Source organism: Cyanistes caeruleus, chromosome 1 (assembly GCF_971803275.1).
Source record: "Cyanistes caeruleus chromosome 1, bCyaCae1.hap1.1, whole genome shotgun sequence".
Taxonomy (NCBI): domain Eukaryota; kingdom Metazoa; phylum Chordata; class Aves; order Passeriformes; family Paridae; genus Cyanistes; species Cyanistes caeruleus.
In genome coordinates this window covers 60,911,756-60,934,101 of record NC_141701.1, presented here as the reverse complement: position 1 = coordinate 60,934,101, position 22,346 = coordinate 60,911,756, and the positions used below count along the sequence as shown (strand labels likewise).

The 22,346-nt window shown below is 37.1% G+C and overlaps 1 protein-coding gene across 4 annotated transcripts in view; it reads right to left on the bottom strand.

The window, feature by feature from the left end:
- The window catches only part of INVS (inversin), an 86,305-nt gene that overhangs the window by 41,925 nt on the left and 22,034 nt on the right, over window positions 1-22,346 (bottom strand). For all 4 annotated transcript variants that reach the window (XM_023921702.2, XM_086895136.1, XM_086895142.1 and 1 more), the window contains 2 exons: window positions 7,988-8,161; window positions 5,612-5,779 (listed from right to left, as the gene is read on the bottom strand). In XM_023921702.2, coding sequence (XP_023777470.2) covers window positions 5,612-5,779; window positions 7,988-8,161 — 342 coding nt within the window. The remainder of the gene's footprint in view (window positions 1-5,611; window positions 5,780-7,987; window positions 8,162-22,346) is intronic.

The window sequence follows — 22,346 nt, the reverse complement described above, 5'->3', positions numbered from 1 at the left end:
TACTTTCTCAGCATTGAGCTGAGCTCTTTTCATAATGGTTTATTTTGACAATACCAATGGACTATGTACTATTCAATATCAAACAGAAAGTTGACCCTTAATTTTGAGAATTTATAAACAGGAGACAATATCTGGCCACACCTAAAGGGCAGAGTACAAAAAAACAAGACAGTATTTTTCAGTACTATAGACTGTGGTCTAGATAAAACTAGCAGCTAAACATTTGTCAAGTTTTTGTAAAGTACCACTGAAGAATTCCAAGCAGGATACTAAAGAAAAATAATTTTCTGGGAAATTCTTCCACAGTGCTAAAGAAAACAAGAGAGAAACAACAGCAGTGTTGTTTTCCGTGACTTGGCCAGCAGGCACCAAAGGTAGTCTGGAAGCAGACACTGATACCTCACTGCTGTCTGGGCAATGGCACAGTGCTTAGAGAAAGCAAAGATAAATGGTTTGGTTGGATGTGATTAAAAATGGGGAAGCAACAGTGACACAGACATTTGCCTTTTATACTGCTAACATCACAAGACAGTATTTTCACAAACTTAAAAATGCAATTATATGTTAAGACAAGGTGACAGAAACCTTCACTCTGTGGGTACATCCATTAGAAATACAAAGCAGAATGTGAAAAACTATAGTTAGAAGACCTGAGAGGAATGAGAATCAAATGTGATGCTTAGACAACAGACTTGGAACTGTGTAATATGGCAAAAGGTAGCTAAGAAAGGAGGGGAAGACTCTGAGCTCTGCTGTGTCTCTGCTGTAAAGCTCTGTCACTTCAAAACAAGTAAGAAAAACACTTCAATTTGGAAAGAAGATCTTACTACAGGATAAAACTCAGAGCCCCACCACCACCACAAAAAGGTATTTATAGTCAACAAAAAATTCAGTCAACAGATTGATTACCTATTAACATTTCTGTATCATCAACTTTACAGCTTAGCTAAATTACTTTTTCATTTAAACTTGTTATTAACCTACTCCATTAGTAAGCACATATAGATGTAACTAAGTGCAACATAAACAAGCAAGCTGATGCATGAAAAAGCCTAGATGAAATCAAGAATACACTCTTCAGCCCAGCCAAAGTGCCTGTATATCACTGCACCCAGCATGAGAACAAACAAGAAGAGTTAGAAGCCTCCAGAAGAAAGCTATGACCCAGTTGCCACTACTGAAATTTGGTGGGATGAATCCATGACTAGTGTGGCTACAGACTGTTCAGAAGTGACAGGACAGGAAGGAGGGTGAAAGGGGTTGCTCTCTAGAATAGATGGACAGAGTGCAACGTGCTGCCCCTGAAGAGCAGCCAGGAGCAGGTAAAAAGCCTGTAGGCAGGAATCAGAGACTGAGGCAATAAAGGGAATCTTGTGGCCAATGTTTACTACAGGCTGCCTGACCAAGGGGACCCTCCCAACAAAGTCTTCTTGCTCCAGCTGCAGGAGGAATTGTGCTGGAGGCTCCTGTCCCACTGTGGAATTTCAACCACCCTGACATTTGCCAGAGAAGCAGCACAGTGGTCTATAGGGAATTCATGAGACTCCTGGGATGAAAGGAGGATAACTTCTCAAGACAGGTGACAGACAGCCCTAACAGAGGGAATGTGACACAGGACCTGATGCACTGCCTGACCAACCCAGTGGCCTTCTACGACAGAGTGACTATATCAGTGGAATGGCTATGGATGTTATTTTTCTGGACTGCTGCAAAGCCTTTGATGCAGTCCCCTACAGTGTCCTTACCTAAAAATTGGAGAGATTTGATGGGTGGACTGCTGGGTTGATAAGGAATTGGCAGGACAGTTGCATCCAGAGCAGAAGTCATTCTCTCAATGTCCCAATGCATAATGATGATGTCCCTCAGGAGGCTGTGCTGGGACCAGTGAGATTTAATGTGTTCTCTAATGACACAGGTGAAGGGATTGAGTGCACACTCAGCAAGTCTGCAGATGACACCTGAGTGGTGCAGCTGTCAAGCCTGAGGGATGGGATAGCATCCAGAGGGACCTGGCCAAGCTCAAGAAGTAGGCCCACAGGAAACTATATATAAATATATTTTAAAGTTGTGGTGTGTTGGGCTCAGACAAGACCCACTCACTCACCTGCCTTCTTTCAAGGCAGAGAAAATAGAAGGAAGGCAAGAAGACTTGTTGTCTTGGTTTGAAAAGACAGGTGTCTGCTAAGGAATGCAGAAACCTCCCTTAAATGGGAACATGTAAACACACACACACACACACACACACACACACACACACACACACACAATTATTATAATCTTGAAATCAAGTGGCTCTCAGGCAAAGATATGGGAATAGGAATAATGGTTCTTTACCAGGAAAATTAAAACAGAAATGCAGTAGTTCAATGAAGCCAAGTGCAAGGTGCTGCACCTGGGTCAGGGCAGCCCCAGTATTAGCACAGGCTGAGGATGAACAGATGGAGAGCAGCCCTCCCAGGGGCTTGGGGGTGTCAGGTAAAAGATGAGAGGCTGGACACGAGTCTGCAATGTGTACTTGTGACCCAGAAAGCCAAATGTGTCCTGGGCTGCATCAAAAGCAATATGGTTAGCAGATTGAGGGTAGGCATTCTGCTCCTCTGTTCTGCTCTCCTGAGACTCCACTTGAGTACTTTATCCAGCTCAGGGGTCCCCAGCACAGGGGCAAGATAGCAACCTGTTGAAGTGAGTCCAGAGGAGGCCACCAAGATCATTAGAGGGACGGAGCATCTCTCCTATGCAGAAAGGCTGAGAGTTCTCACATGCAGAAGAGAAGGCTCCAGGAAGATCTTACAGCAGCCTTCCAGTACCTAAAGGAGGCCTACAAGGAAGATGGAGAAGGACTACTTACAAGGGTATGTAGTGACAGGACAAGGGGGAATGAGTTTAAACTGAGAGTGGGTTTAGATAGGATATTAGGAAGAAATTCTACAGTGAAGGTGGTGAGGCACTGGAACAGGTTGCCCATAGGAGCTGTGATTCCCCATTCCTGGAAGAGTTCATAAGGCTGGATAGGGTCCTGAGAACCTGATGTAGCTGAAGATGTTCCTGCCCATGGCAGGGTGGTTGGACTAGACAACCTTTCAAAGTTTCTTACCAACTCAAACTATTCTGTGATTCTTTTAATTGTCAGAATTAAAAAAAAAACAAAAACAAACCAAAAAAGTCCTCCAAAAAACCGGGACATGATTGTGATTCTGGATTACTTAAAGAGAATTTTTGAGTACACTTTCAGTAAGGAAGTTTTGATTCAGTATTTTTGATCTTTTGCAGTACAGCTGTCTGAGATGCAGCTAATTTTCCTAGCAGCAGCTGGGCTTTGTATTTATGATTAAAATGTTGATAACACACCCATATTTTGGCTATTGTGGAATAGCATGGATTCTTCTTTTTCATGTCCTGCTCCCCTGCTTACCCCAGAGAATGAGCTGGGAGTGGTTAAGAGATTGGGACAGGACACAGCTGGGACACTTGACACAAACTTACCCAAGCAATACTTCATACCATATGATATCATGCTCGGCAAAAATCCTCAGGGACAGGGGAAGGGCAGGAAGGATGCTCATGGCTGCACTGTTTTCCTAAGCATAATTAAGCATGCTGAAGCTTTTTTTCTATTTTTCTGGAAGTGGCTGACATCCATCTGCTGATGGGAAGAGTGAATAAACCTCCTTTTCTGCATGCGGCTGTTGCTTTCTGTACTGGGCTGGAATTATCTTCATCCACAAGTGATGTGGGTTGCAATGCAAGATGTAACCAAAAGTATGTGTTCTGTTACCTTCTGTTAAAACCAGCTGGGCCAGTGCTCTTTATCTCTTCCATGACTCATCCCTCATAACTCCTGGGGGTATCTTCTGTTAATGGGCCATTGAGTTTCACTGCATGACTGATAAAATTACATCATCCCATTGCCAGATGCTCCACCCAGGGGAAGGAGCCAACCATTCCTACCTGGATATAATCTGAGACTTGGACCACCACAGCAGCCTTTCTCCACTGGATCCCCAGAGCAAGACAGGACCCATCTACACCAGCACTGGACCTTCAGAGGAAAACTACACCCTTCTCCAGGACCATTGCTTCAACAGAACCACATCAGTCACTGCAGGACTGGAGCCACCATTTAATCTGATTGCTACCAACACCCTGACCAACAGGGCGTCAGGTTATATTCTGTGTCAGTGGTTTTTTGTACTACTGCATTTCTATTTTAATTTTCCTGGTAAAGAACTGTTATTCCTATTCCCATATCTTTGCCTGAGAGCCCCTTGATTTCAAGATTATAATAATTGTGTGTGTGTGTGTGTTGTGTTTACATGTTCCCATTTCAAGGGAGGTTTCTGCATTCCTTAGCAGACACCTGTCTTTTCAAACCAAGACAACAAGTCTTCTTGCCTTCCTTCTATTTTCTCTGCCTTGAAAGAAGGCAGGTGAGTGAGTGGGTCTTGTCTGAGCCCAACACACCACAACTTTAAAATATATTTGCCTTTTGACTACTGAATGTTTGAAAAAGTCTGTAGTAAATAGAGAGATCTTTATATATTTTGCAGCAAGTTTACTTCTCCAGTGTGGCAGAAAAGCAGATACAAATTCAAAGTTTGTGACAAAATTTTGTTTGTAACAAATTGTTTCACAGCTGGATACAAATTATAAATATATTGAACAAAAAACAGTAATACATAAACACATTATCTTTGATGCTGGAAACTTCTTGAAAACTATTTTTATGGTAAAAAAAGTATCAGTAACTAAGATTGTCAGTGTAATTTGAAAGAAACGAAGTTCAGTTTCATATTTAAATTCTCTTTAAATTTAAATTGCAAGCTAATTAGACAGACATACAAGTTCTTGTAATTAAAGTACAATCACTATAAGTCTAGTTCTGAAAGACATTTCAAGGACAAAGATACAGGAAGATTGTTCTAATTTGACAGAAAATTTAAATTGAGGCTTCTGCATCTTTCCATGTTAGTGAAACTCAGAGATTTTCACAAAATAAAAATCAAGGTAAAAATCAAGCTGAGCACATTATTTCATTATACCCATTATAACTGTCATTGCACAAGATAAACTGAAATAGTGAAGAAAGAGAAAATGTGGAATCAAGGAAACAGTATTAAATTCATATGCAAAATTACATAGAAAGTCTCTCAGCAAACTGATTGTGGCCTGACTGACAACTGACCAAGTATTTCCCAGAATTCTAACTTGAAAAACCAAATTTAAGTAAGATTTTCAGTACAAATAACTAGATATAAACTTTCAAATAACAAAAGACGTAACAAAGAAATCAGTGTGCAAAATGCAACTGAAATGAGCAATATGACTAGCCATTTTGTCCAGTAAAACTTTTAAGTCTTTCCTCTCCCTCCTCTTACAAAACTTAGAGCAAAGACATTCACCCATAGAACTCAAAACAAATTCTTTTTGAGAGAGCAAAAATATTCAGGATTATTTCTTACAAAGTTCTGGATATTAGGAAAAGCAAATAATTTCATTCTCAAAGAGTCAGTGGACAAAAATGAGAAATCTCAAGAGAATAAAAACATACTTCTATTAGAGGAAAGTAGTAAGGACAGAAAGTGTTATACACTTATATAGCAGACTTTCTTACCAGAATACATTTCACTGTGTGGATCGCACTAGGGTCCTTGTTGTTAGCTGCCCAGTGAAGTGGGATTTTTCCTTCAATATCAGGAATTCCAATATTTGAATCATGTTTTATGAGAAGTTTCACATGCTCTGGATTATTGTAGTAGGCACTCCAATGCAATGCAGTTTGCTGCAATACAATTTTCACAAGCTTTTTCAACATGTTGAAAAATTGTTGAAACATGAAAATTAAAGTTGGCTAAAGCCAGGTTTAAACAACAGGTAAATAAGCAAGCTTTTGTTACACTTCAGTAAAGAAGACTGACAAAATCTGAGCACATGTATCCGGTGTGGCTGACAACTGAAAATTTGTGAAAATAGGCTTTAAACAAAGCTGAACAAGGGGCCCATCTACCTCAGTAAAAGCAGATCATCACACACGTTTGCTATTGAGGTCTGAATTAGGTCTAAGCTGCACCACCTTATATGACGAATAAACTGAGAAGCCCTTATGCTTGTAAGTATCTCTGGTAGGAGAGTAACTGCTTTTTCTGAAGATCTGTTGGACTATGGTAAAAGAAAAATGTGTATGCCACTTAGCAGTGCCCTCATGGCCGTTTGGTGCAGCAGTTCAGACCTGGAGAAAATACCTGTGCTCGGTATTAAGCAATGACATCCCAGCTAGAACAATCACCCGAACCAGGCCTCAGCACCAGAGATGCACTATAGAACAACTGCAGTGATTAGTGTGGTCCCTCTTAAATTTCAAACTCTGTTGGGATAACACAAATTGACAGAGACTACTCTCCGCTAGGGGAAGGTGACACTGAATGCTGACACAAGACTTAGATCCATCTTGAACAAAGGTTTTGACTTTACTGTCTGTGATGACTCAGAATTCTGAGGTTGAATATTAGTGAATCTAATGCCCAATGACCCAATAGCAGTCCAATAAAACATCAAAAGGCAATCCATGCTCCTATTGCAAATTCTTGACTGCTAACAGCTTTTTTACAGGCCTTATCAATGTTTACAACTACATAAGCAGAACAATGTGTGGGTTTCTTAACCAGCAAAACATTGGCATATTAACAAGTATTTAATTTACCAGACACACCTCTCCCAGCTGCCAAGTAACAGAGTTATAAGATAAAGAATGAATTTTTTTTTGCAGCTCTCTTACCCCCTCACACCTACTAAACATTACATAGTGCTTTGATTGGAAACAGAGAAACAACTCCAGCAGGACATTTTTGTACAGAAGTACGATACCCTGGATTAGCATCCTTAAACTGTGACATGGAATGTGTAAGTTCACTATCATATCCTTAACTGCACTGTAAAGGAAGAACACAAAAAGGAGCCTATTTGTGTTTGTTGCTGCCAGCTGTTAGCTTAGTACCATGGTAACAACAGTAAGATAACACAGCCTTCTTTTCTACCTGTCACTCACTGGAGAGGGGCTCCACAAAGTGCTACCACAGCCTTGTACCAGTAAAAATTTGTAATAAATTAATGAGTGTTACTTATTAAATGGAGCTGACCAGTATTTGTGGAAACTAACAGTTGCACTGAAAGCAGGAACTCTTGGTTACCAGAAGGCCAAAATAGCCTTGGTTCACTGCCTTTTCTCACCTACAACCAGTTTCAGTCAGTTATCCACATGGAAGCAGATGTAAAAGACACTTGTTCTCCCTCCCTCATGTTCAGGAATTATATTTGACAATTTTGATGTGCACAGTCACAGCAAGGAAACTGAAAAAGCCATGGGCCCAACGGGTTGGACTCTGTGCCCAAGATCAGTTTTCACCAATCTGAACTCCATTTTTGTTACTGTGACTACTCATGATGTGAACCAGGAGAAAAGCACTCCATGTTTTGTGGGGAACCTGGCAACGCTTTAAATACTGGCTTGGAAATCTGCTGAACAGGCAAGGTTGCTAAATGGTTTTGGCTGGTTTATGCATACCTTTGTTAATTAATTAGCATGGTCATGAAGTCAGCATGACCTCTCCAGAATGACTGCTGTAATTACAGGCAATTTTCTACCAACTCTTATCATTAAAAGATTCTAAATGTGAGGTTTTTCAAAGCAAGAAAAGCAACATAAGCACATGCTATGCAAAATCTAACAAGGATCATAATGTTACAGAAAGATTTGGATGGTTTTTGAATCCTCTATTGTTGTAACTACTCTTAAGAAGAATATCATTGGTGCCAGTGCAACTGAACTTTGACATCATTACATCAGGAAAATATTAATATTTCTACTTTGAAGACCTAGAAAAAGTTTATGACAAATAATTTTTTGCACATAACTGCTTGATGTAAAACCAATTTCTAAAGTTGCTACAAATCTTAAAATAAGCAGTTGTCTTAAAATAAGCAGTACTTTTACCTTATTTCTGTCCTGAGTATCCACTTCTCCAGGTGCCATATGTTTTAGCAACAAAGCTAAACATTTTGGGCTTTTGTGACGTGTAGTTAAATGTAATGGTGTCATATCCTCTAAGTCCTTCTGCATCCAGTTCCCTCTACGAGCCAGTAAAAGTTTCATGAAGCGGTAATTTCCCTGGGCAAAGAAATATATCAGAAATTTATGTCAGTTTGTCAAACCAAATTATGATACTTATATACATATATATACATATACATATATATATATATATAGTGTTACAGTGCCTAAAAAAGCTTGCAGCAAAACAGCTTAAAGCTTTGGAAACATCCAATGAAGATTTTTTTTGTTAACATGAACCCTTCATTCTTAAGTCTCTTGTGCTACCTGGTTTTAGATATTTATATTCCATTAGCAGAATAAGAACAGGGTTCATTAATACCAAAAATTCTGCAATATTAACAGAGTTTTTTAATTTTGACTCAGTAAAAATCATGTAAAAACTGAAGTAAGATCCTTACATGCTGGTTTCAGCAAGGTAAACACGTATCAGATGAAGAATAAAACTAAACATGAAGAAAGAGTATAATTTTCAAAATGAAAGTATGAAAAATAACTGGGGATGATTCAGAAAGATAAAATGTACTCATCTGAACACATAGCAAATATATGCAAAAGTGATTGTTAGTTTCTAAATTGCGAACTGTATGAATTTTGGTCTACAATATACATAATAAATGGATGGAACAGCTAGCTTTACAACACATTAATACTTACTAGGACTTACACTAGGTTTTCACTGTTTTCAAAAAAAGTAACATAGATCTGCTTCTTTGATATAAACCTAATGATAAAATGATGGTGGATCCCAAAAAACCCAATCTGCTTTTATTTCTCAAATCATTGAAGAAGCCATTGAAAATTATTGACACGAACATGTAATCATGAAGAAGCTGTACTGATTTAGTAGTACAGTCAGCCTTGACATGCTTCTACCCCTTGCTTGAAAGTTATTTTCCTTATAGGAGAGATGTTAAACAGTTTTATGCTTCCACTTCCCAAAGCCTGTGGGTTTATCAAATCACCTTCAGCAGAGTAACTCACTAAAGCAAAACATCCACACCTGCCTTCAGTCATCACGGTTTAAACATCCCTGCTCCTTTCACACTAACTTTTAACCCTTCCTAAAGTGAAAGGAAAGTGTTGTCTCCTAATTTTGCTTACTGTCTTCCAATTTTTCCCCAAGATACCAGCTTTTGCCAATTTCCCATACAGATCATTACCTAAAACTATAATGAAAATAGAAAGCTCAGAAGAGAAGATAAATTGTACTAATTCTCCCCCACTCAGGGAAAAGCTAGAGCATTTGATGAAGCTTTATTAGACAATGTACACAGGAAAGGTGATGCTCAAATCAATAGAAGTCATGTCTTTGGATTCTTCTGCTTATGAAACTACCTGCAAATTAACATACTTCAGTCTGCTACAATTCTTTTATAAATTCTGCATGTTAGCTTAGTCCCCTTAGGCTGTCTTAGGAAAAACAATGAAAAAAGGCAATCAAGTAGACAAGGGCAAGCAGTACTACTGCACAGGGGCACTTTGGTATCTCATAAGGCTCAGAATTGCAAATCACTTTTGTCAGCAGAATGGTAGGATGGAGACACGCCAAAGGATTCCAGAGGCCTCCACAGAATCCAGTGCCAGGGCATAAAAAATATTCAAATTTCATTTTTCAAAGCAGCCATGAACTTTGGAAGGGCACACTTGACAAAAATTAGTGTTCTGGCTTTTTGTCTAACAGCAATGGAAGACTGAAGTTTTATGGATGGAGAATGGATTTGACCAGGTATGGCCAAAATAAATGAACATGACTTTTTTTTTTTTCTCTGCTACACTATTTTATTTTAAAATACAAATAGGGAAAGCATATAATGAATGAGGTCAGACAAAATTACCTTGTTCTGCTTCTACCATTTATTGTTACTAGCCTTTGCTCGTCAGTGACAGCATACAAGAAAAGCCTGTCACAGAACCTACCACAGACCTGCCTGAATGTGCAAACTTCTCTTGCCAGAGACAGCATGGCTACTACACAGCATTCCTAGTCTGAAGTGACCAAATACATCTTTTTCTTCTGCTGGGTGTCAGGGAAAACATAACCTCAGGATTTTGTTCCTTTAGTACACAGACACATATTAAGGCATACTCCAAAGTACAGGGACAGAGCAGCATGATGTCCGCAGAGCTCCTAAACCACAGAGAACACACTCAGAATTAATTCATGATAAATTTGGGGTGAAGCTGAGGATGAGAATACTACTCATATTTGCCATCACACTGTACAGGCAAATAGGACAAAAAATTTACAAAACTCATTAAAAAGAAGAATTAAAACTAGTGAAAAAAATATATCTCAGTGTATCTTGATGTGGTTGGCAATTAGACTGGAGGAAGACAATATTAAATAACTTGAGAGAGTATTAGTCTTCAAAGAAATATAGCTGCACTTCTCCATCACAGAGGATAATACATTTGGGTTGTTTTCAATATTTCCTGTACACAGTGCATGCATACCCATGAGAAAAAAAAAAAAAAAGATTTTGTCTTGTTGATGGGTACTTAATGGAAGATTTAAAAGTATATTCTGCTTTTTGAATGAATTCCACTGTAAAGAAGACTGAAAGTTAAAATAATGCATAAAACTAATGAAACATGCCCTTTTATTATTAGAATTTCTCTCTCTATACTGTATTTTACATTTGCTATTACACATTTTTCCATCAGTTACTACTACATTATTCTCTTGCATGCTTAGTCAACAAATCCTTTTCCTTAGAAAATGAATTTGTAATAAATCCCTTCATTCTGAAACACAAAAGATTATGTTTCTTCCAAGTGATTTAAGTTTTTTTTTTAACACTACCACAGAAAACACCTCTACTTACATTACTTATTTGAATTATCTTATTCATGCTTTTGCTTCTGACTGCTGTTCTTTTCTTTAGCAATACCATGAATTTTGCTGTCTTCCTTTCACTTGTTAGAAAACAATATCGTGCTTTTTAATGACAATCCACCTTCAATTGATTACTGCTTAAGCTTGTAAGTATGGAATGTATCAACATGCCTTGAAGGCAGATGTAATTTATGTCTTATTAGGTGGAGGAAGGGAATGCTTAATTTGAAAAGCCAATTCCTCCATTTTTATAAAATTTTTGTGCATAACAAGTCTTCAAGCTGGCTATGTTTCTGCTCATAAATAATGCACTTGACTGGCCTAAACATTCCTGGGCAGCATGAATCTCCCTGAGTCAGTCCATGGTCTCTTACCATTGATAGTGACTCAAAATTTATTCTATTATAAACAGAAAACATTGTGAGCAAGCAGGATTAAATACTTGTACAGAAAACTCAGTTCCTGGCAGCAAAAATTTACCATTCCAATGCCAATTCTGAAAATTCCTTTACATTCTATTTAAATTATTCAATCAAAATACTTGACTCTGCAATCTACAGCAGTGTTTCAGAGCACAGCTGACTTCAACGTAATCAGAAGAAATACTTCTGTTATTTCAAAAATTCACCCACAGGTACTAACTGCACTGATGTGGAACACATTTTTGGTAGACAGTAAGCATATAGCTCTGCCATCAAGTAATGACTTCAAAGAAAGTTCTGGACTCCAAGCTAAACTACTAAGCAGTCAGAAAAACTTTCCTTTCCTGAATGTTTTTATGGAAAAGAGAGTTATGGAAGAAATATTTTAGTCAGAATCAGTGAATTCGCCAGAATTTAGATTACCTCTGAAATTGAAAAAATTATCCCCAAAACTGCAAGTCTGGTCACTAAAATAGCTGTCTAGTATATTCAAAATGATTCTACTGCCAGGGGAAGGTTTCAGTGGAAAATCACTGGTAAACTTTTCTACCTAGTTTTCTGGGTCTACAAGAAAATGTGTTTTTTTCTTTATTAATCTAAAGTGGCTTTTTCAATTTTCTCTCCCTGGCTTGTTGAGGAAGTGTAGTGAGAGAGCAGCTGGGTGGGCATCTGTCAAACAGCCACAGTCAGGCTGTCCCATATGGTCACCTAAGTGAAAGGCTAAAGAAAAAATGAGCTCTGCTCAGCAGCGCTATAATTCTAGTCATAGGTTGATGCTGAAACTACTGGTTTTATTACCAGTGCACTAAAAACATTTGCCTCACACTTCACATCTTTCCACTCCCTACAGCCCACAGAGTCCTGTTCTGAGTCACTCAGTGCCACGTGCCTCTGTTTCAAACACTTCCTCAGAAGTACTTTTCACAGCAAGTTTTAGGTATTTCACAAGCATACAAACTTGCTTTAAAGAGTACACCTGGTTTCCAGAAATATTCTAGTGATGTGCAACAGAGGTCTGTGAAAATTTATTTCCATTCTCATCCCACTATTTCTTGGTGAGTTAACTTGGTTATTATATTAAACTGTGTGCTTTTACACTCTGGCTAACCACTTCTCCTATCCTGTAGTGTGGCTACATCTCTGACACTAAACTTTTCATATTCAGATTTTAAAAACACACTGCAGAGATAAATACAACACATTTTATAAGGGGAGAAACTTAGCTGTACAAGGTAAGGCTAAGAGTCATAGGCATTTGTGCATCTCTCCAAGCACATCAAAAGTATACCCATAGTTAGGCTACCATCACCTCGTCATCAGTGGGTTAAAAGTGGACAATTAATCTAGAAAAATTTCTTATTTCCCTATTAGTTGCTGAGACCACATATTAAAAAACCCTAACAATTCTAATCCACATGAAGCACTTAACACAACTTGAAAGACGGATCTGTAATAATTTACAATGTAGAGCACATGAACTGACAACTGTTAAAGTACAGCTAGGCTTGATTTTCGGAATACCTACAATGGGCCTGTGAAGATTTAGTGCACTGTGAGGGTTGCCAGAGGAACTGGGGAAAAGCAGCCCAGCATCTCTATACAACCTCCTGGTAAAAACAGCAGGGGTCATTAAAAAGAATGCCAAGCTGTTAAAGCGTGAAGATGCTACCTTGGCTCCACTCCAAAATTACATACCTGCTTTCCCAGGACTGGGAACAGACAGACCAAAACAACACAAACCCTTACAAAGGAGGTGGTTTTCAAGGGCTTTTCATTGCTGACAGTCATAAGTACTGAAGATGCAGTCAGGGCATATACTTGCAGCAGAATAGAAAGCCTTAGAAGTATTTATAGATAAACCACAAATTAGAACTGAAGGCTAAAATTGACCCTCTGGATTAGTAAATCCATCCTCCAGCACCATAGAGAGTAAGAACATCTAATCCTTTTCAAAAAATTCCCAGCGATTTCTTTTAAGTGGAATTACAGCGTTCAGGACTTTTTTTCCTCCCAGTTCTCTGTTTCAGGCTGGGGCTTTTAGGTTTCATTTCTTGTTTGGGTTTATTTTTTTTTTTTAAAGCCAACACACACACAAGGACACAATTTAATTCTTCTACCCATGAAAATATAGTGTGTCTTTTAAAATCTTAACAAGCATTGGTGATTTTATCTCAGGAACAAAGAATAAACCCTACATTGTCCTCAAAAAATAATCAGCTCTCTGCACTCATTCTAGTTGGAGCCCTTCTATTTTGAACACAAGTAAGTAGAGATTACAGAGCTACTGGAGGGGGTCTCACAAAGTACCCTCCTGAATCCCAGTGACACTTGTCTACTGCTACTGCATATATCTTGTCAGATATACTTAGAAGTGCATTTCTCCCATAAATTAAGTACAATCTCCAATCAGTTAGCACATTACATCCTTCTCAGACATGTTCCAAATAATAAATTCATAATACAGAGAACAAATCATTACATGCGTCATCTGTCTCCCCCCTGGGACTTGCATTTTGGACTTTAACATTTCTAATAATTTCAATTACTTTAAGTATTCCTATTCTTCTGATATCCTGGCCACCGCCATCCTCTCTTTGACTGACAATCATGCCTAACACTGTGCCACTCTTAAGTATCCTTTAAAAAATACTACTCATGATTCTAAGTTAGCTTGTGAAAAATATTGACTAATATTAGATTCAAGTGCAACTGTTAAGGAATTCTAATCCATGCCTTCTGATCTTATAGCTCATATTTCAGCTGTATTTGTTTTCAGTTCATTATCAAATAATAATTTACCATTGTCTTACATTTTATGTCCAAATTTCTAATTAAACTTGCAATTTTCCATCTAGCACTATTGTTAATATTTTTGTACATGCCCAAAAAGGCAGCCGATTGAATTTCTTTCTATGAAATAAACTAACTAAATATCCAATTACTCTTAAAGAACCTACTGCTGGCAGAAGGTGCTCATTTTACCCGATTCTCTATTTCTGCTTACATATTTATCCCCATAATTTTAAATTCTTATATGCTTCTGAGGTCAAATAGGCTGTCTCTCTCAGCTGCTTCCTTCTTAAAACATTACTTACCACGATTTCAAAATGTTATTGAATACCCTAAATTCTGTAATGTCATAATCCCTAAAGGATGATTCATTGATTAAAATACTTTTGCACCTTATCCCTTGCTGTTTCTGTACTTGTAAGATGAGATTTACCAAAAATCAGGCATTAATCACCGACCACAGCCCCAAACACAGAGCCCTGCAGTAACTAAGCCTGGTCAGCAAGTGTGCAGCAGAGTACAGGGAAGTGGTGAAACAGAGGCCTCTACAAAATCAGAAGCACAAAGGTCAGCCTATTGAAAAGGGTGTGTTTGAAGACAGCAGTGCAGCAAGTCCACCAACTACGACAGAAAGGATTTCAGAGATCTGATAATTATACATCTCTACCATAGATTAATAATTTATTAGCTTATTAAATTTTGATTGTTGAAATATATTCATTATTAATTAAGCAGCACTTATGTAAGACATTTTAGCAAAATTTTCTTAGCAATCTTTTGTAAAAAGATAGACTATTTAACAATCAATAAATCCTCTTCAGAGGAATATAATATATAATTCAGTTACTTTTACTCTTTCACAAACAGAGCAGCAAAAAATTATTACAGTCAAATTAATTGCAAAGATAAAACATCTGTTCTAATACTGCACCAATCATAATATAGACAGTGATTATACAACTATTAGATAATTATTATTGTATTTAAATATTCTTAATGGTTTAGTTTTTCTTTTAAATGCTTAAATAGTATTTAAGAAAGTAGAGCTGGATATATAACAGCATCCTGAGAACAGAAAAAATACTTATATCATGGGTTATTGAATACATAGTATACTCATGTATACTGTTCATTTGCTTTAGACCCAGATTAAGAACTGGTAACATACACTGAAATCTAGTATACCACACCCCACTTATCTCCTTTTCCAGAGAAGCACATTCCACCCCAAATATACAAATAAATAAATAAATACATACATACATACATGTAGAAAACCCCAAACAGATTGCTCTGATCTTTTAACAGTCAGATTAGATTAGTTAAGCCTTTTAAACCGCAGACTTCTTAGGAGTTGGAGTCAAGACTTAATTGTTGCTTATGCCTGAAACATAAAAATGTCTATACTTTTTAACAGTGACACATCAGTTTCTAAAGCCAGTAGAAATCTATACAATGGCAAACACTAAATCATATTGTACAGTCAGACACTCATGGAGGTAAAATATGTACAACATGAAAGTATTTTAGATTTTGCCTTAAAAACCAAAGCAGAACATATCAGCCACTTGGCACTGCATTAACATACTTTGCCAACAGATTAGCACAGATGCTAAAGCCAAAGTTGAGAACAGTTCTTCGCTGTCAGATGCTTTCAAGAAGCAGTGAAAGTCAAAAAACTTGAACTCCTTAATTGCTAGCTAAGCCTTTGAAAGATAAATAAATCCACGAGGTTTCTCTTTAAAACAAAAATGGCAACTGAATTTAACCTGCTTATCTTCACAGAGTAGAAATTGCTCTTTGATCTATTCGATCTTACAGAAGATAATCTTACTATCTACACAAACGTGCTCGCTCTCTTTCCAAGTGAGGAGGTGCTGAAGAGAGGATGCCTCACCCCACAAATAAATCTTGTACAAAATAAACAAATTTTCAGATTTTCAAAATTTTTATAACTTCGGAAAGGGACTGTGCACATGGTTTCTTTAGAGGTTGTTTCATCTTTTAGTGTCTCTTTGAGAAGAGGCACATTCTAAGAATGTCAGAAACCACTTGGAATGATGTGGACTTCTGTCACTAACACCTACCAGTTTCAGTAGCTTTTCAGGAAACAAACTAAGCACTTAGAAAAACAGAATCTGTTCTATCATACTTCTAATTCGATATCTATAGGAACAGACTACTATTCCAAAAGTAACTGAAATCCATACATCAAAAGGACTATTTTGATATTCTTACATTATGAGCTACTTGCCAGAAATCTCACAAGAATTCTTCGGAAGAAAAACTACGAAGACAGGCTAGCAAGTAGATATATGAATTTAATTGCAAATAAGAATTAATTTGATTTATAAATTAGCACTTTTGTTTTGAAATATTACCTATACAAGAAATACTACAACATCTTCTTTTCTAATACACTGAAACTGAATTCATATTGCCTGGTTACAACAGCTAAAAGCCCTGTAAAAGCTGCCCTTTACAGTATGTGACCGCACTGTTCTTACACTCCTTGAATATCAGTAAGTTTGTTTAAACAGCTCCTGACAAAAACCTGAAAAATAAAGTCAGTGTTGTTACTTAGAACCCCAGTTTCTAGTTAAAATTAGTGAAGTCACCATCAAAGTAGCAGGCTGCCTCTCTGGTTATCATTAACCAAGGGTTAACTGCTTGATGAACAATATAACTGAAAAATAAAAGTAAGAGAAAATCTTTAGGATTCTTGTTTTAGACATAACCCTTAGCAGTTATCCATTGGGCTACAGCTTTGAAAAAAAAATAATCTGTAAGCTCTTTATTATTAGTAGTATTATTTATTATTATTAATCTATTAATTTTATTATTAAATTATTATTAATCTGTGTGGACAAGGATGATGCCATATCTTCTATCTAACAAACCACTGGCAGACTTAAATATGTAATGTTCTTCTAACCCTTCCAAGCCGACCATGATGAAAACACTGATTTTTGACACTGGGTTTAATCTCACCAAGTACCCTTTTAACAACTTCCTTAGCAGCATTCTAGACTCAAAAATAAAACACTCAATTGGAGAAAAATCTCTCAGACAGCTGAACAGAAACCTTATTTACCAGTTTTCAAGCTGAACGTGTTCATCTGTCTGGCAAAGCATCTTAGGCAATACATCAGCGGAGAACATCAGCACAACTTGAGGCCAGTTCTGACTATCAGACATTTTGACTGAAAGCAAGGCAGTGTCTCAACTGAGAGCAATTCTCCCTAAAGCCTCTTGCAAGATTGGCTTTACTCTCTTGGTTTCCATAGGAATAGACAGAACTATCAACTGGCACACAGTTAAAGAATACAACAGACAAGACAACAGACCAGTGCTGTAAAAGCCAAGGTAAAACTGTTTCCCAGCACAGCCTGAAAGAAAATAGGTGTTTGTATCTTACAGCCTCTGACCTCTCCATTTATCCATGGCCTGTACATGTTGCTTCTATGAAGTGTTCTCAGCTCTCCAGCAATGTTACGGTCTACCTACAGAAATTAGTGGCTTTCATGCAAAAAACACTTCAAGGATGAAAATGCAATTAGCATTCTCATTTCCAGTTGATCTCTTCCACTGTTACTGAACTTGTTTTCCTGTAGTGTTCTTTTGAAGTCACTCAGGCAGAAGTCCCCACAACACACAATCTCTGGGGATTTACGACAAAGCCTGAGACACATCAACCATATTTACAGGATCACTGCCCACCTCTCCATAAAGAATCAAACACTAAGCTTTCAAAATATATTGTATTTCAAAAAAATAGTGATTTGAAAGATTTCTCAGAAATCTGACTCCCTGCTCCCCAAAAATACAAGTACTATGAAACAGTCACTGCATTCATTTTCCTTATTTTAACGGCTTTGAGTTGAATTGTCTTGAACTAAGAACACCGTAACAAAACTAAGAAAATATATCCCTGAAAGAGATGTATGCCTTTTAAAAATCTAATTAAATGTTACAAATCCTGTGATTTGCAACATTTTTATTAGATTTTAAAAAGGCATAATATAATCCATGACAGAATTCTACCCGAAAACAAGTCTAAATAGCAGCCCATTAGTCCAGTCCAAGTCTTTTTATCCTACCTTTGCACAGTACTATTTCATTCTGGAAGCAAACTAATTGCCATTACTACTAAGCATCACTCTGACTAGTACTGTGTCACTACTGCCTTGTACTTCTTAATTGCACCCCTTCTATGTGCATGTCATGTCCTTACAGACTGCTGGAAGCAGCAACGCTTGCAAAGTGAAAGTGCTGCATATATGCTCATTTTTGAGCACCGCTTCACAGAACTTTTTGTTATCATTTTAGCTGCTGTTCTATCTGCAAAGAAATGCATGCCTTTCATGTGATCTAAATATGTTTCAAACCTATTAAGTTCTAAAACAAACCACTATGTGAAATAATTGCAAATCTACCTATCAAATTCTATTGGCTGAGAAAAGGCTTTGAGCGAAGTCTCCAGAACTATTACAGAAGTAGATAGACAATCCATATTAAAAACAACCAGCAATAAAGTTTTACTCTTTATTTAAATAATTATTCAGACACTTCAGGCTATTTTTACATATGGCATAATTTTATAAGTTCTATATACACTGCAGTGGTGTTTGATATTTAAAATGAAGCCATAATTTACATACAGTACTGGTAAATAAATCAAAGCCTTCATAATCTACTCAAACTGCATCTTAGCAGTAATAAAAGTACGAGATTTATTTTCCTTTTTTCAGACTAGAGCCAGATAAAATAACAATTCAAGGTCAGTGCCTTCCCAAATCCACACCATATTAACAGCGTTAAGAAAACACATCCTTTGTGAATATCTCTATCTATGTTTAAATGTTCCCATCATAAGGCTGAACACATACAGGTGATATTCATAACATAAATCAGTATTTCAGTAAAAATTATTCCTTGTTAGTAAAAACTGGTAGCATTCTTCCTTAATCCTTCATTAATAATAATAAAAAAAAAAGTGTAAGGAAAGAGGGTTCCAAACTGCTCTACAAAGAGACGAGAAAATCTAGAATCTCAATAGGCAAGTTAAATTAATTTTGTATTTTATAAAATGAGGACATTAGCTGTTACTTTTCAGGCAGCAACAGAATTTGCTTATACAGTTCATACATATCCATTTTGACTTAAGTGTGATTCATTTAATTCTCTTTAATCAACAATTTAACCAACTGTTTACAGACAAAGAGAGAGACAAATGAAAGATTAGTGCTCCTGGAGTTTGTGGCTGGCCATAAGATCTGAATTTATTTTTCAAATACCTCCTATAGCAGTAGCCTTGCATGCTGAAGATATCCTATCTAGTATCCTATTGATTCAAATGACAAGCCTGAGCATCAGATTAAGGATGTGTCAGACACCTGATAGAAGATTCCTGGAGATTTCAGCAGAAAGGTGTCCTGTTTCAAAGTGATCTATTGCTGGCACTTCATGTATTGAAGTGTATGTGGATACATTTAACACAAAACTAATTCACCTAAAATTAGAATAACATTTATCAGTGAAAACAAATATCTTCCCTTTTTACTGTAGAATAATTAGAAAAGGACACCTTATTCCAACAGAAATCACCCTACAGTTCACAGAATGGGACTAAACCAAAGTGATGAGCTAATAATAGTGGAAATCCTGTTTTAATTTGTCAGTGCCAAATCTGGACACAAACAAGTAAGTGGCTTCTCAGTCCCAACAACAATATTTCTTCTCATAACCATTAACGATCAGTTGTGAGGTCAGCAGCAGAGGGGCAATTAATGCAGGAACGATGTTTTAAAAAGGACACTCAAACAGGGAAATGTCTTTGTCTGCAAAGGTACTTTTTAAGGTACAGCCTTGGCAGCAGACGTCAATGCCCAGGGAGAGGAGCTGGACAAGTCTCTTGTGCACCGAGGGATGCCACAATACTAAACATGCTCAAGGAACAACAATAAGTGAAACAAAATGAATTCTATTCAGATCTGATGTGTAACTCTCCAAGTACCATATGCACCAATTTTTTTTTTTTAAAAAAAAAGTACCATTTTGAAGATACAACCATTATCTTCAAGATCAAATGATAGAGAAATTTTCACCTGCCCTTTGAACAAAGCAAAATGAGAGGGGGAAGCTGTTTGATAACAGTATGGAGGAGACAGCCAGGAGTTGAAACCCAGGATAATTAAGCCAACTTAAAAGAGCCAAACCTCAAGTAATATGGAATAATGTTCTTATACAAAAAGCACTGCTCATGCCTGAACAAACTACTTGTGTCTTTGCTGAGCATATTTATATCCTGTTCAGTTCTAGCTGATCTTTGCAACAAAATCTCTTGAGTTTAAGTTACGCACCAATACTTTTTCAGACTTAAGTACCCATTTAAGATGTTTTTTTAAGACAGGACTGTTTTACCTATTTGCTCTTGGTAACTGAGAATCTTCAAAAATTAATATAAATTATTCTATTTGTTGATAGTAGCCTGAAAAATAATTGTTATGGGAGAGGACTTAGCAAAGATCAGAAAAGATCACCTATCAGATGTGATAGGTGAGTCATCAGTCCAGAAGCTCTTGCAAATTTTACTCACAAAAGTATGCACTGAACTCAATAGATGAAAATAAAGTAATTCTACCAGCTGGCTGTACAGATATTTAAGATATCATTCCATATGCTATGCAGAATTAGTTCCTTTTCACTGAGAAACACAACACAAGCAGAGCTTTGCAATGTTCTGCCACCATGGTTTGCACTTAAACCATATTTGCAAAATCTTTTAGAAAAATCACTGCAGTTGGAGACATTCCTTTTCTTATTATTTTAATGGAATTTCATATTCAAATTTCAAGTGCCTGAGAGCAAGACTGCTCAACAGGGGCACAAGGATGATAATACAAAATATATTCTAGGCCTGACAATATTGTCCTTGGATTATTTCAAGCACAGAAAGCCTGGTGGCAGAAGATACAAAGCCAAGTAGAGGAAAGGAGGAGAGTTACCAGAGCAAGAAGTGGAACAGAGATGCAGAGAAATAAAATTAACATTACATAAAATGGGAGAGAATGGTTTGTATAATGAAAATGAATAAATTGGATTAATGAAAATAGTTGTAATATTGCTGGAGCAATAGAGTTTATAGAGCAATAGTGATGTTTGACCTTGAGAAAAAAGGGAAAACTAGAGAAACCACAGATCACTGCCATAGCAAGGAAGTTGTCTGGGAAAAAATACTGGGTAAGGATTTTCATACCAACTGTTAGGTAAAACTCTAGAAATTAAGATACCAAACTATGACACTCTTTTTTATCACAATGAGTAAAACAAAAGATGGAATTTTGCAAAAAAAAATTCAGAGGAATGGATAGATTTTCAATAAGCTAAATATGTAATTAAAAATAATAATAAATAGGCCTGGGCTTATTTTATTAAAAAGCTCATTTTATCACAGTGTATCTACACTGCAGACAACCACACAGTACAGAAATGCTGGGTTAGCTTCAGGGATATTATGGATACTGAAGCCAATCAGGCCACAGCAGCACAATACTTCTCCTGTAGCTCAGCAACCTTCAACACACTTCAAGCTGTGAGAGGTAGGCTATGATGTCACTTCTTCATCTGTCCATCCTGTAGCTCACACCAGAAGGTTAAATGTGCTTAAACCAGATTATTCAGACTCAAAAAATAAATATCAAGATCATGAAGTCTGAGTTGGGGAAGCAATGAAACAAAGCAGAGAAAGATAAGTCAGGAGAACTGGATTATTAGAAAATAAATGACAGTAGTACAGCAGCTGTCAGATAAGTAACTGCAAACCCAAAAATTATTCAACACACATGAATCCAATCTCTCACACAAAGATGGGTCTTTGAGAGCACGGCAGTTAATCTCAAAGGGATAAAACCCCCATGATTTCTGACACAACGCCACTGAAATGTGATAACAGACAATCTGTTTAAGATTTCTGCCTCTGGAATACTTACACTATTCTACTAATCTATGAAGATAAACCTGTGATTAAGGTTGGGTTTACCAGTATTTACAGCAGACTACCTGTAAAAACAATGTTCCAAGTCCACATGACCATCAATAAGTGCTGCAGAACAGAGAGGAGCAGCAGGGGAATCAATCCAAATTGAAACACACAGAAAAACCACTACTTCAGAATAAATAACCAAACACA